This window comes from Megalops cyprinoides, chromosome 11, assembly GCF_013368585.1.
Source record: "Megalops cyprinoides isolate fMegCyp1 chromosome 11, fMegCyp1.pri, whole genome shotgun sequence".
NCBI classification, from domain to species: domain Eukaryota; kingdom Metazoa; phylum Chordata; class Actinopteri; order Elopiformes; family Megalopidae; genus Megalops; species Megalops cyprinoides.
The window spans coordinates 23,273,159-23,287,997 of NC_050593.1; the positions used below are offsets into that span (position 1 = coordinate 23,273,159).

Genomic DNA, 14,839 nt, shown 5'->3' on the forward strand with positions numbered 1-14,839 from the left:
GTGCTGTTGTCTTGTATTAGTTTGATGTTTTCATTGTGCTAACTGGTGATTTATTTTTTATTGTGTGTGTGATTTCCTGTTCACCCTTACATGTATATGGCATTAATATTTTCTGATTATTTGACACAATCTCAAATTTATCTAATATTTTTATGTATTTTTTTTCTTTAACCCCATGTATAATATTTATTGGTAAAACAGGAGTCAATTCCTGACAATCTGGTTGAGGAACGCATTGTGTCTAGCAATACTGACTGTCTGTATATAGGATAACAAGAGAGCATTTGGTTTAAAACCCAGCTCTCCACGTCAGCTCTTCTAAAGACGTTAGTCCGTAACTCAGTGCTGTGAATGCTTTGTGAAGGGTACAGCAGCCGTGTCCTACCTACAGCCTGAGCCCTCACTCCCCAGCTCCCTCGCCATCCCTCCACACTAATGTCCTACTTGTAACACCCAGGAATTTCTGTGCCAAACTATTCCGACAGTCAGTATCCACAGTTTGACGAATAGCCTGGGTGTTTTGGTGTACTCCATATTGAGTCATTGAACTGAGAGCATTGGCCTTGTCACACTTTTTCCTAGAAAACACGGCAGTAGGAGGGCCTTCCTGTAAGTATTTGAAAACACCTATTGATTAACCCCACAGAGCACAAATGCATCTGTGAAACCACTGTAGGTTTTCTTATTTTTCTACTTATTAAACTGGACTGCTTTAGAATTTGTAATACAAATAATGGATAACTTGTCTGTGATAAATATTGGACGATTTTTCAAGGGAAACATTGAAGATACTAATTAATAATGGTTCTAAATTATTTGATTTTGAATTCATGTCATGAGTCACAAGCATGAGGTGTATGCAAACTGCAACATTTTTGTGTTAGTGCACACAGATTTCTCCTTTTAATTGACATGTCATTTGTCATGTCAATGTAGTCAGCTCAAGATTTTTAAAAACATTTTACATGATGGCCCATACATTATCAAAGTAGTTAGACAAAATATGGGTCATATTTAGAATTCAGCCATTTCTTCAGCCAATACTTTCACATGTGCTATTTGAATTCTGACCTGAATCACACTGGTGTGAAAAAAGGTGTGACAAAAGCATTTTATTTAACACTGGATAAATGCTATGTTCTCAACAGGCAAATGTGGCATTCGAACCCTATGAGTGTCATGCTATGAGTGGTCAGCTTTTTTTTTTTTTTTTTGGGACCGCCAAACCACAAAAGTAGAGGAACTGACATCAAATCATCTTTTGTGCATGCTCGTTTGCATGTGTGTGGACCAATGTGATGCTGCTAGGTCATGTTCCAGCTTGCTTAGTCAGCAATAAATGCCAATAATCAGACACTAGTTAATTAGTTTACAATTCCAAGTATCAACACACCTAGTATACATTATGAATAAAATAGAAAATAATCCCAAACCTTTGTGTTTTAGCAATAAACTGTAAGTATTTGGGAAAGCGAAACTGCAGGGGTATATTCGACAGCTATGTCTTTTTATGTATTCATCAGAGGATCTCAGTGTAGCTCACCACCTATCTTTAGAAAGTGAACTACCATACTTTATGCCCAGAATGCGCTCGCTATAGAATTTGTTTGCTAATCCACCCCTCCAGGAGAAGACTAGAATTCAAATGTCTTTGATCTGAGTTTCACATCAGTCCCAGTGTTCAAATTCTGAGCCAAAATGGAGGCCCGTTTGAATTCTAATGGTATATTTGAAAGCATTCTTAGAGTGTATTGCATTGCAATGCCAATTCACCCTGGATACATAATGGCATATCCTGTGTATCTGATCACTACTGTGATTTCCACGTGAAGAACACCCTCCACTCCCAGACCTCATCATGAAAGAACACTGTAAAACTAACTTGGAGATAGTTATTTTCAGGATACGTAAATGTTGAACCTTTGGTAAACGCTTTGCAAATTGTCAGAATTCATACACTTATCCAGCACTAACTGAAGCCAAAGTGGATGTGACATTTTAGTCCGTTCAGTTTTTTGTGCTTTTAGCATTGTTGAAAAATGCTTTTAACATCACATGCCTCTATTGAGGTCTTTCATAAATAATTCAGCCAAGTACATTGAAAGTGATGACAGAAAAAAACTATCTGCAATCTCCCTCATAAGATCAAAGAGGTGTTTCTATAAAAATAAGAATTACATTTCAAAACATCCCTCAGTTGAGGGTGCACTCATTTGTCCTTTTTCTCATTTGTGAGTAATGTCTTCTCACGAATGTGACACAATCCGATAAGGCACTGGGAGAAAAAAAAAATCCGAACTTCATCCAAGCTTTCAAAGCAAGAGCTCATGTTGATGCTCCAAATGTAGCGCTTCCTCTAGAGTGAGATTTGCTGTAGGCTATTCTTTCAAAGTCACTTCAGTACCTATAACTGCAGTTTTTCACCGTGCAGCTTTGCCATTCCCCACAAGGACAGTTCTGGCCGATCGCATGGCTTCTGTTATCCCCCTGTAACATTGTTCCCACATTGGTGGACTACTGAATTGAAATATATACATGCATAGAAATATATATCAATATGACATATATCAGAATTGACAAAGTGTTGTGAAGGAAGAGATCCATTTCTATTTAACTATTGGCCAAAGCTACGGTTCTCAGATAGATGCAGTTTAGTTGCTATGAATAAATGTCTGGTGAATATATTAACTCCACTCAACATAAATATGATGATAAGTATACTTTACATGGACATTAGTTAAGTGCTATGCAACAGCATTTTAAGTGCATACAGTACTTGTGTAATTTCATAAAGGATAGGGTGTATAGGGTAGGGATGGGGCAAATATGGTGAATTTTAGGTCCAGATTATTTTAGCTGTATTTTACCCTGTACTTAACTTTGAGTAACCGATTTTAGCAATAGTTTCCAATTGTGTGCAAAAATGAAAGTCTCTTATGTTTGTTCAAAGTTAAGGTCAAGGCACATTGTTGTTAGAGGGCCTATATAAACTGCATTCCACATTTAAAACCCTGTAGCAATGTGCTCTTGCATCAAAGATTCATGACACGTTTTCCCACTTCATAAAAATTGGGACAATCTTTTTTTTTGTCAAAACATATTTCTTGCATTTTATTGTCAGATAATAATTAAGGGTATGGCTATCTTATTACTAAATGAGTTGAAATGAGGTAGCACTCAGGTACCTGCTGAAGTTAGAATTAAACCCTGTATAAATGCAAAGCATTTTGGGGGAATCATGATTAATCTCATGGTATTACAAAGCAACAGTCATGAAGAGTACTTGCCAAGAGGGGTACTAGCAGGGTATGGTTTTAATGCAGTATTTTACTATGAAATAAGGGGTGTTCTGTATGTGTTCTGCTTGTATGAGTCTTATATATATATATATAGTGGAAATGTATGTCATTGACTGCTTGCTTTCAGTATCAAGGCACTATAAATTTCTCAGCAGTGAAGGAACGTGAGTGTAGCAAATGAACCTTTTTTACTAGCCATAGGGAACATCTTTATCTATATTTATTTATTTAAAAGAATGAGACATGAATGCACACATAGTAAATATTATTTTGACACATTTTATTTCTACAGTCTCTTGAAATGGGGAGTAAAGGGTATGCATTATGCTTCTCTCTGGCCTAAGAGATCAAAGATAAGTGTCACACAACAGGCCCTCGTGTTGCTGAGGTAATGTAAGAATACATTACATTGTGTTATTGGGCCATAATCCATCTCGGGATTGTAGGCAGCTTGCAAAAGAAGCACATTGCTATTTTGTAGAAAACGTGACTTTAAAAAGGCAGGAGTGTGACCATGCATATTTATGTGTCGAAGCAACTGCTTAAAATCAATATTGGCAGTAATGCCACCCCTGAGATGTGCAACCAAAAAAATGTAGCAATGAGTTAATCATCTTAAAGCGGAAAAAACACAAACCATTTTTAAGAGATACTTTCCCACCAGATTAAGCATGTACTGTCATTTATCATTCCAGATATGAGGTCAGTCAAGTGAAGTAATAAAACATTCCATCAGAAATGTACTACAGGTCTGATTCACTCTTTCATACCACCTTCCAGCTAACTCCAGTATTAAATCAAGCAAGCAGAACATTTCCTTAGGCAGGCATTGCCTTTTAATTTCCCGAAGAACCTTAAAATATCATTCATTACAAGAACTACACATATTTGGTTTTTAAAAGTCTCATAAATCAACGGAGGCCCGACTGCAATAATTATAACAAGTTAACATGTAATTTTCAAGCTGAAAGCTGCATGGCGGATTTTAGCATATGCAAACGAGGCAATTCAAATAGTGTCGGGATATTAATACCGAGGAGCAGGTAACGAGGTACGGGTTATGAATTATGCATCAAAAAGCGGTTGATCTTCAATAAAGGAAATGAATTCAGCGTGTAATCTAATTAGTAATGGAAGTATATTATGTTGAGCTGCAGAAAGCAACTGTCCTTGAGAAAGAAATTTATTTACAGTACATGTTGGCTCTTTGGAATGGAATTGCGTTTTAAAGTGGATAGAATGTTAAACCTTTCTCTGTCTCTTCTTCTCTCTCTTTCTTTCTCTCTCCCCCTCTACCCCCCCCCCCCACCCCCCCCCTTCTCTGTCTGTTTCTTTCTCCCCTCTCTGTTGATTTTAATTTTAGTTCGAGACCTGGACGGCCACCGAAGAGGACACAGAGTGTCACATCACCCGAGAACCCCCACATCATGCCACACACAGTGCCTGGCCTTATGTCACCTGGAATCATTCCACCCACAGGTAAATTAGGGGTCTCTTCTCAGGAACCCTCTCCTGCACTCTCCTCTCCCCTGGAGGTCTCACAGCAGACAACCTCCTCTAAAGGCCAACCTGACACAGCAGAACAAGAAAAACAAAAATGGGGGAAAAAAAACCACTAAGCAGGTTATTTCACAGTACAGCCTGATAGCGTTCCCAATGTCAGTGTACATACTGTGTTTTATGATTTTTGCATTTTGGACCATTTTGGTGAGTCAGCATTTTTACTCCTGTTCACCATTTACAGGTGTTACCCTTATGGCAAATCCAATACTTAAAAAAGCAGTATCTGTTTTCCATCATTTTTGTGTTCAGTTGTTACTGTAAGGAGTGATGCAAAAGATGTGGCTTCCATTTTGTCTACCAGTCTATTTCCTAACTGAAGACTAAAATACTTGATAAGCTAGAGCTGGAGCACCGTGGGAGCTTTATAAGAACACTGATCTTATACTTTGCTACCTTAAAATAAGTAATCATGTAATTAGAAATTATCATCTGACTTACCTTGAATTAGGTAATACAAATTGTGCTGTCTGTAAGACATGAAATAAGCATCAATAATGTGTCCCAGTTTAGTGATTGGTCAAACTGGTGTAACATCAGGGGTTTGTGTTCCCCTGGTTTAGTGTACTGCTGGTAACTGACTGAAGTGTTTTTCAACATTTTAAATCAAATGAAATCCCTAGCTGCATTTGAAAAAGGTCTGCTGCTAAATAGGTCCAGGTGGGGGGTGGGGGGTTGAAGTGGTTCCGCACAGAGATAACAAGACTCAGCCCTGTGCCACCTCACAAAAATAGCTCTAAGACCCTTACTAATTGTGGACACATTTTATTTTTAATAAGTCCGGTCTGAATTACTAGTTCAGCATGGCACCTCATTCAAAAATAGCAATGTTGGTACACATGATTAATATCAGATCATTAATATTAGGTAAGACACCATAACCCCTTAATTTTATTGATATAATTGTAGCAGGTACATTTAGAATATCTTTCAGGTTTGCTTTAAAGACCAGCTTTGTGAATTCAGTCATTTCTCATGTTCTGTCATTTATTTTGTTGCGAAGGCATGGACCCTGTAATGGTGCAATAAATTAACTATACCATTGGCAAAAGAAGTCATCTGGACAAAATGTTACAAAACAATGAGGACAGACTTTCAGATTCTTACAAAGTGCCTTCATCAAAGGTCAGATTATGAATGAACCTTTTCTGAAAGGGGGGGGGGGGTCATCCTGCCTATTGACGACTACCTTAGTGCAGGCCCAGTTTAAAACACAGCTCAACAGGTGAACGCAGGGGCAAAAGACGCTTTTGCTGTTTGGCGATAGTTAAACTTAAGCAATTGTGTGTGCATGCGCAATGCATTCAGTTGCTATCATTGCTTGTCTCACAGTGTCTTAGAATGTGTAGGGGTGGAGATGGGAGGTGTGCTTGTCTGGTTTCATTAGTGCTGGATATTCCACTTTATGTGTCAAGATGTACTTATTTTTCATATGTGAAGTTTACAACATCTACAAATTATTTTGATGTACCATCAACATTAACATTAACAAATATGATTCAAATGCAGATCTGTGCTAGTTTTATTAACCTGGCATAGGCAATTTATTTTAGAAAACATTAGTTGCGATGGTCACAAACTAAACCTTATTACTTTGGGTGGAGGGTACCCTCCTTTATCTGCTGTTGAACATAGATGTTTGTGTTGTACCCAGACTAGTTTATTTATCAGGTACCCATCCACACTGTACATAAATAATCCTTGTGAAAGACTTAAATTCATCAAACAGGAGTGATATTCCACAGTAGGTCAATCACACATAGATTGTTTGTGGGCACACTGTGATAATTACCCCTCTCTCTCTTCTAGATAAATGCCAATAATTCGTGATCAGCTTGTCCATATAATGACAGACTGATTACCTGTTGTATCTGTAAATAAATAAGTTAATTACATATTCTCTCTTCAGTCTTCTCTAAACTGAATAGGTACAAACAGATCCTCATTCAAAACACACTAAGGCATGTCTCATTGTGAGCATACAGGAGCCTCCCAGAAAAGCCTCATACCTTTTCTTCTTGCTGAAGATGTATCTTGCATGAAATGACTTTGAAGCAGGGATTGCCATAACTACCATTTCAAAGTCACATTGAATGCAGACACATACACTTTAAGAACTGTGTAGAGTATGTGTACTCCTGAGAGTTTTTACATTATAGCACTCATTCTTCCTTAAAGAAACAACCACAGCTGGGAAGAGAACAAATGTGTCACCAAAAGTTCACTCCTCAGTTTCAAGAATCTTTTAGGTGAATGGAGTGAAGTTACTTTAGTAATTACCTTGCACATGGAGATCACCCAGTTGTTATATGAATGATTATTGAAAGATGATAACCTGTGTGTTCCTTCCTAAACCCAACACCTCAACCTAAATGTGAGAGAAAAGGAATAGTTTGTTTTTCTCACATTTTTTTTTTCCTCAAACATATCTGTGAGTGGCTCAGACATGTTGAATGAGGCATCTGTACCAAAGGAGGGTGCAAATTTTGTCTGAACAACAAAGGAATATAGTTCATCTTCACTGAAGCTGATGAATTCCAGGTCATATCTTTTCAATCTTTCATTCTTAAGGACAATGTTGTTGCACAGCCAGATGGACCAGTCTGTAGTTCTACCTTTATCACATGGTTCTGTCATGTTGCAAGGTTCCTTCCAAAATGCCCTCACAGTACAAAATCATATAATTCCTTAGATTATAATTGTGAAAATTTGGCCCTATGAATGGCTGGAAGGCGCATACATATAAGAAATACTCTTAAGATGAATTTGTTTCCACTCTTAACCATCAACAGCATATTATGTGTTAATGCTATGCTTTCTTTTTATCTGTATTTCTACCCTGGGCACTGATATGTGCTGTAGTATTCACATGGCCAGAGCAGAAATGCAAGCAACATCACCAAAAAACTGATTTTCAATACCCCCCCCCCCCCAGAAAATAAAGAGAATAAATTGGAGTGGAACTATTTTCTACCAGATTATTTCATTAGATGTTGCATTATGCCTTGAGTGGGTTCTAATTAGCCCGATTAAATCCACTTCAGCACTGTATGTACATAGGCAGTAGTGATGTTAAAATAAGCGCATCGCCACAAGAAGCAGCAACAACCATTTGTGCTTTTAATTTGCCTTAAGCATGTCTTATTACAGCTAATGCATTTGCTCTTTATTTTGTAGCTAGTTCTCATTGTGGCAGCTTTGAAGTCCATACCAGAAAGTGTCTTGTTTTGCATATTTTGTTTTCAGTTTTGTCTATTAATATTAATGTTTCATATCAAGTACATCTATACACGCTCTGTTAACTGCTAGTTTAAATATTTAACAAACTCCTTGTTTCTGGCAATATTTAAAAAAATAATATTAGTCTGTATGATCATATTGCAAAAACCATTTTTTGGAGCATTACCAACCCAATCAGGCAGAACTAAATGTAGTTTTTAGGTAAAATATTTTTCAACTAACATTAGTAATCCTACAGATCAATACTTAAAATGTCCTCATCTAATATATGTTAGTCAGGTACCACTTGTCTGTGTCTTTGATTTTTACAAGTACATTTCACAACTGAAACTACCTGTGCGTTGTGCACCAAATGTGTATGTTCTCTTCCTAAACCATGAACTTAAAAAAACACATTTACCATTTACAAAAAAAGTTGCCTCAGCTTTATTGTCAGATTTCATCCATTGCTCCACTCTGATGTTTCCACCCCTAGAAGACAGTGAGCCAAAGCTGGGCCAAAACTGCTTTGGAGTTGCGTTTGAAATTCAAAAGCAGCTATAGAATAGGCAATCTTGAACAATGGAGGCTCAGAGAGACAAGCCTGGTGCTTTCAACTACTGGAGCTGGGATCACTTCCCCCTACTTTCATGTCTGTGAGAGGGTCATACTATCAGTGTCTTTTGGGAAATAGGAACTTAAAGGCCACAGGGGACAGTGAGGACTAGAGAGCGCAGTTTTGTTTAGCTGAACAGAAAGCCAAAAAAAAAAAAAAAACCTTTGATATCGTCCTCATCAGACCTCCGCTTTCATGCCATGATCTTGACATTTTGTTGAGGCGTTTGAAAAAGATAAGTAAAACAGGAGCCCACAGCCTGGAAAAAAGACCTGAGTTCATTTCTGTGTATAATCTGCTGTCAAACTAATCGTATGTTGGTTAATAACATCTGCCAGTAATGCTGGTACAGTACGTTGTAATGATGATACAGTCATAAAAGCAGAAATAATTTTGGCTGACGCCACAGCTATGTGCATTTGTCATTGGTCACGCATTTCTAAATATGGCCATAAAAATACTGTTATTAAATCTGCAAAAATGTACATAACTGAGCTAATATGTGCACGCTGCATCTCCAAAGCAAGGGTGCATCATGTGCTGTACCTCGCTTGTCTTCAGCAACATGCCTTTTTCTGCCTGATATGAGATTTTTAGATGTGTGCCCTGCTGTGTCCCTTCTGTCTGTCCATACTCCCCATTAACTCTGAGCAGGTGACTCGATTTAACAGAAATTAGTCCAAAAATGCCCTGCGTGAAGCTATGCAGTGAATCAAGCAATTTATCAAATGGTGGAACTCATGCCTTGCCCCTGGGCAGAGCGAGCTGCCATAACTTGTGTATGAAAGCTTCACTCACTGTAAGATCCTTTTTATTTCGCTTTTTGTTTGTTTTAATTCCCCACAGCGAGCCTCGTTGGGGCCATCGAAAGCTGTCTGCCACAGAAGGATCTCCAAAAAGAACTTCTGTATTAAAATCAAATTGCATGCTTTCCTCCTCACAAGGGCAAATACGCATGTAAAAGTTATACAAAAAAATATTTTTTATTTCATTAGCACCTTTAGACTGGACCCTGTAAAGGCCACCTGGAGTGGTTGTTTGAAATACATAAATCCAAGGAAAATGTTTTATACAGTGTACCAAGCCTTTTTTAAACACCCTTGTAAGGCCATACATATTACTTGGGTTTAATTTTCAAAGGCTTATTTTCTTTTTTAACAGAGAGCTTATTTTTACAGAAATGTTAAGCCTCAATTAGATGTAATACAGTATATGTATGTTAAATAGTTATAGCAAGATGGACTATTGACAGTTGTTTTAGAGAATGACCCTGGGTGCCTTTTAAATGACTTCAGTTCAGGATGGGTAAAGACATCATAATCTGCTTAGGTTCCCATTTAATAAAACATCGAACATATCCTTTGTAAATGATGGTCTCCTCGGGGCTTGGCTCCAGGGGCTTTACGGTATCTAATGCATGACAGGGAGATTGCTCCTCTAAATCATATTATTTGCTCTCGGGCTGACACCACACAAAAGTGACATCTCCTTTAAGTGAAGGAGCTTTGAAAAGCTTTCACTTCAATTCCAGCGACAACTTTTAAGCATTAGCTTGGCTGTGTTTCATATATGCCCAGACCATGGATTCTTGTATTTATTGAGTCTCCCCCCTGCCACCGCCTCTAGGCAGACACACTTATGTTTGTAGGGTGCAGTCTTTGACCACAACATGCGGAGCCTTCCATTTCGCTTTGAGTAGTGTCAGCCTTCTTCGTTACCACACAAAGTATAACAGCAATACGCAAATGAAAAGATATGACAAATGAAAAAACAAAAGAGGTTGACAGTAAAAGCAGGAAATGCAGCGGTGTTCAACAATTTCAGCTGACTGTGCCCAACATATTGAAGAAGACTCAGAGTCTTATGTACATGCACACTGTCAGAGTCATTTTCAATATGCAGTCCTTTATCTAGTCTTATGTTTTACCAGAGTCATCATGTCAGGATGGGGAGTCATTCTTCTACCAGACAGCACTGGCAATACAGATACAGCACACAGTACAGGCCGTGGCAGTTCTGCACTACACACAGTAAGCAGAATATGTAAGGATCTGACAGATTATGGGTCATCTCATACATTTCAACCTTAAACCCCAAAGCCATTAGTATCTGTGTCTGTAAAATGACGTAGAATTGATTAAACTGTTGTACATGGTCAATGTGTGTGCAAGCTATTCTGTACTTTTCCGATTGGAGTAGCATTTGTTATCAGACTTTTTATCAGACCGTCTATCAGACCGTTTTAGCTTAACTTGAGATCAACACTGTAGAAATATTGAGAATGTGGGCACAGATATTTTGCAGGAGCACAATCCTTTTGACTCATATTTTGGTACCACACCCACTCCTGCCATTAAAACTTGGCAGGGTCGGTCAGAATTGTTCGCACAACATTGTATTGCACACTTCTTGAGTTTAATGTGGAATCTAATTTGTACCAACACTGTGTTCTCAGAGCCAGTAATTGCTGTGCTATGTCCTGAAGACAAACAGTACCCAAATATGGAAGTCATCAGAAAAGACTTTTAACATTGCACATACTCCTTGGTAGTGTTTGCCCTCTAGATCTATAGATCCTTAAATTATGTAACAGTATTTTTTATTTATTTTTTAATAGTAACATGAATCCAATAGAACATGAATCCAATGGTAACACATATGCGTACAGCACTGGGCATATGTGTCACACATAGAAATCACTCTGCCTGTAAAATGTAAGCAAAAAGAACAACAATCAATACAGTAAATGATGAAATTGATACTAGTGTTACTGTTGCTGCTATTACCTCTACTACTACTAATAATAGTAACATATATATATATACATACACACACATTATATTATTATATTATTATTTATATATTATTAATTTCAAAGGTATTGAACCTGCTGAATATATGCACATTTTCCTCCAATTAATGGCTGTCAGAGATTAGCTGGAACAGCTCTAGCTATTAACCTTACTAAACTGATAACAGCCTAAAAAGCAGTGGTTTATTATGAATGCAACCTGCAGCTCCACGTGCTTGTATCTGGTTCAGCATGAGAAAGAAGATATTTAGTTGTACTGTAATCTAATATCATAATGTGGCAAGCAGACTCTTAAGGCATGAAATGTACATTTGAATTAGGAAACGCAAGGTAAATTGATCAATGTGGCGAAACATTAGTAGATTGAATGCGAGTCGAACTCTTAACAGCTTTTTGACCTGTATTCAGCATCGCTAATGTTCTCTCTGATCATATTTCAGGATTTCTGTTACAATGGAACTAAAAGCACTTTGAAAGCAATTTTCTGCAGCCAACAACAGATAATGTCAGGGTGGTTACAACTGAATTTGTTTTCTTGGAAACGTTTGTTGGCTACTGTATGTCAAGAATTTGAACTCGGCGTGTTGAAATAACAATATAACCCTAAAATTAAACTGTTTTGCTGCATATTATTATTGCTTGAACTAATCCTTCAGTAGAAAGCAAGTCAGCAAGTGTTGCCTCATGCCGCTGAAAAGGAGTGAACTTGATTTAGCAGAATGAGAGCACATAAATTATTGCTGAAAGTATTGTGGTTCACTCATAACCTGTCTCAATATCAATTTAATTATGGTTTGGTTTGCTTGTGGGGAAGTTAGACATAGAATAGAAGCATAGACATATGAGGTTATCCAGTCCTGTCACATTCTTTACGTAACTGCCACTTTGTCAAGAAAAAAGCTGGAACATAGTTCATTAGTCACAGTTAAAGACATACCGCAATGCTGGAGGTTTGAATAGTTCCCTTATCCCAGTATAAAGACTGCTTAGACTGTTTTTCTCTGCCTCATTACTGAGAAAATAGCAGAAGCAAAGGCTCTTCATCCAGTCTACTTCTTCTCTTATGGTTATGAAATTTGTAACTGATTACTAAGGGGAACATTCAGTCTAACTTGCATTGCAATTTTAATAACAACTGTAATGAAGTGTTAGGATTTTTCCAATATATAGAATAGGATAAGTTATGCTGAGATTAACAAAACGTGAAAAAATAGATAAATAAATACAAATAGCTTTAATTCATTTCCCAGAATTAAGGGTAAAGCCCATTTTCTGCTAAATGCCCTCAAATATGTCATAATATGAACACAACTCAGAGAAATCTACTCACTGAGAAACCACATTTAGCCCCACACAGTTTCTCATGAGCCCGTGCATAAAACTAAGCTTCTCCACTTATTGAAATGTAGTTGCTTTCCTCTGTGTCCTACAGTTAAACAAACAAAAAGTAACATTTCAGATAAGGACTGGTAATTCTTTATCGCCCAAGCCATAAAGTCAGTCTTTGTGTACCGATGTGTAGTTAATCTGATTTTAATTTAATTACACTACTAGTGGAAGAGGGCACATACATTCCATTTTTGTTATAAGAATGTTCTGACATTGCCCAGGTATGGGGCAGCAAGCATGTTAATTAATAATGAACAATCTGACAATATGCAGAGGCATGACAGCATTAAGGCAGTCTGCTGCTGGTTCCTTTGCATATTAATAGATCCTTCATTATTATTTGATATGACAGCTGCTCCAAGGGCTACTATCAGACTCCATCCCCATTATTCGTTATTTTGTGCTCAGTGTGACAGTACAGTGCATTTCTTTATTTGTGTAAGGGTTTCTTTTTGTTACTAATGTGTGTTTGGTGATCTGCGCTACACACTGTTACTCACTGAGAGTGAGCAAAATATGAGCTGTAAGATAATGTGAGAATTGTATTTTCCTCTACTGTTATGAATATGTTGTATTTAATGCCAAGATTGTATTTTTGTATGTTAATTTTTTAATTTTTTCTTACTCAGTTTTTCATGATACAGGTTTGCATAAATTATGTTACTCTTTAAATTTTTCTTTTCACAGTGAAGATTTTGTAGTCTATATAAACTATCCCACACCATGCCCTGCACTTATGTAGCCAAACCAAACTTTGGTATGGAAAATAATGTTATTCTTTGAAATGAAGGCCCATATCTAATGTAATTGCATTTCCCTTTATGTGGGTGGGAACTGCGTTACTGTTTTTAATGCTTATGCAACATCATGAGATTGACAGTTGCAGAAATGAGCAAAAAATGTTGCATAAGAAACTGAAAAAAAAACTGTGGTTAGAATGAATAGATGCTTCAGTCTTAGAGAAAACTGCAATGTTCACCAGGCACAGGACAAAATCTTAGTAGGAAGTGTAAAGCTGGAAACTTGTGTTCCTAGATAAGATGAGTTTCATCATTATGAATTTCAGTCATCATTTGTCATGACTTGATGTTTGTTGACGCTACATTCGAATCCTCCATTTATTCATGGCAAAGAGGGATCAATTATTGCACACTGCAGTCTCAAACCTCAGTTCCTAAACGTAAAGGTGACTTTCAAAAATGCAGGCACTGTGAGTATTCAAACAGTGTTCCTGCATTGTAATGAATGCAAAACAGCAGGGAAGGATGCGGTGCCTACACAGACATTCAGCTGGCTGGATATACTTGCCGCCCGTGTTGGAACAGATCTCAGGTCAGCCTTCACGTACACAGTGAAAACAAATGCACAATGCAGAGATATACAGCAAGACATTGGATTAAAAAAACAGCAACAAGTAGACCTTGTGAGGGACAACCGCTTCACCCTGAGTCTTCGACATAAGAGTAGTGTAGGTATTATTTATTTATTTTATTTTTTTAGTGTGTATGCAGACATTATGGTACCATTTTTGTCAGGTATGGAACAAAAGAGTATCTACTCCTGAATGATCTGCAACTGTAAATACCTTTTACAGTTTTAGTTAAAAGAAAAAAAAAACATAGGTTGTATGTGGAATATGGTCCATTTTGTCATTGTGTTTGTGCATTTCATTTCATTATGCAAGATTTATGTAAGTTCATTCACCATCAACTGTGAAATTTTCATCAAGGTAATCTCATTGTGAAAATTCCATGAAAAGAATTAATTTCAAAATGAAATTACAGTACAGTGTAGGTGAAGTAAGAGACACATTCAAGGACAGCTGCCGTTTTTTTTTTTTTTTTTGCAAGTGTGGCTCATTTGTTTTTGGGCAACCCTGAAAGCACTGGGATGGAGAATCCCTCTGTGACCACAGTGAGGAGATTCCTACTGGCAGGAAAGAAT

The 14,839-nt window shown here is 37.4% G+C and overlaps 1 protein-coding gene across 1 annotated transcript in view; it reads left to right on the plus strand.

Moving 5' to 3' along the window:
- LOC118786008 (dachshund homolog 1-like) overlaps positions 1-14,839 on the plus strand; it is a 142,987-nt gene that overhangs the window by 56,704 nt on the left and 71,444 nt on the right. Inside the window, exon 2 of the mRNA XM_036541002.1 lies at positions 4,663-4,778. Coding sequence (XP_036396895.1) covers positions 4,663-4,778 — 116 coding nt within the window. The remainder of the gene's footprint in view (positions 1-4,662; positions 4,779-14,839) is intronic.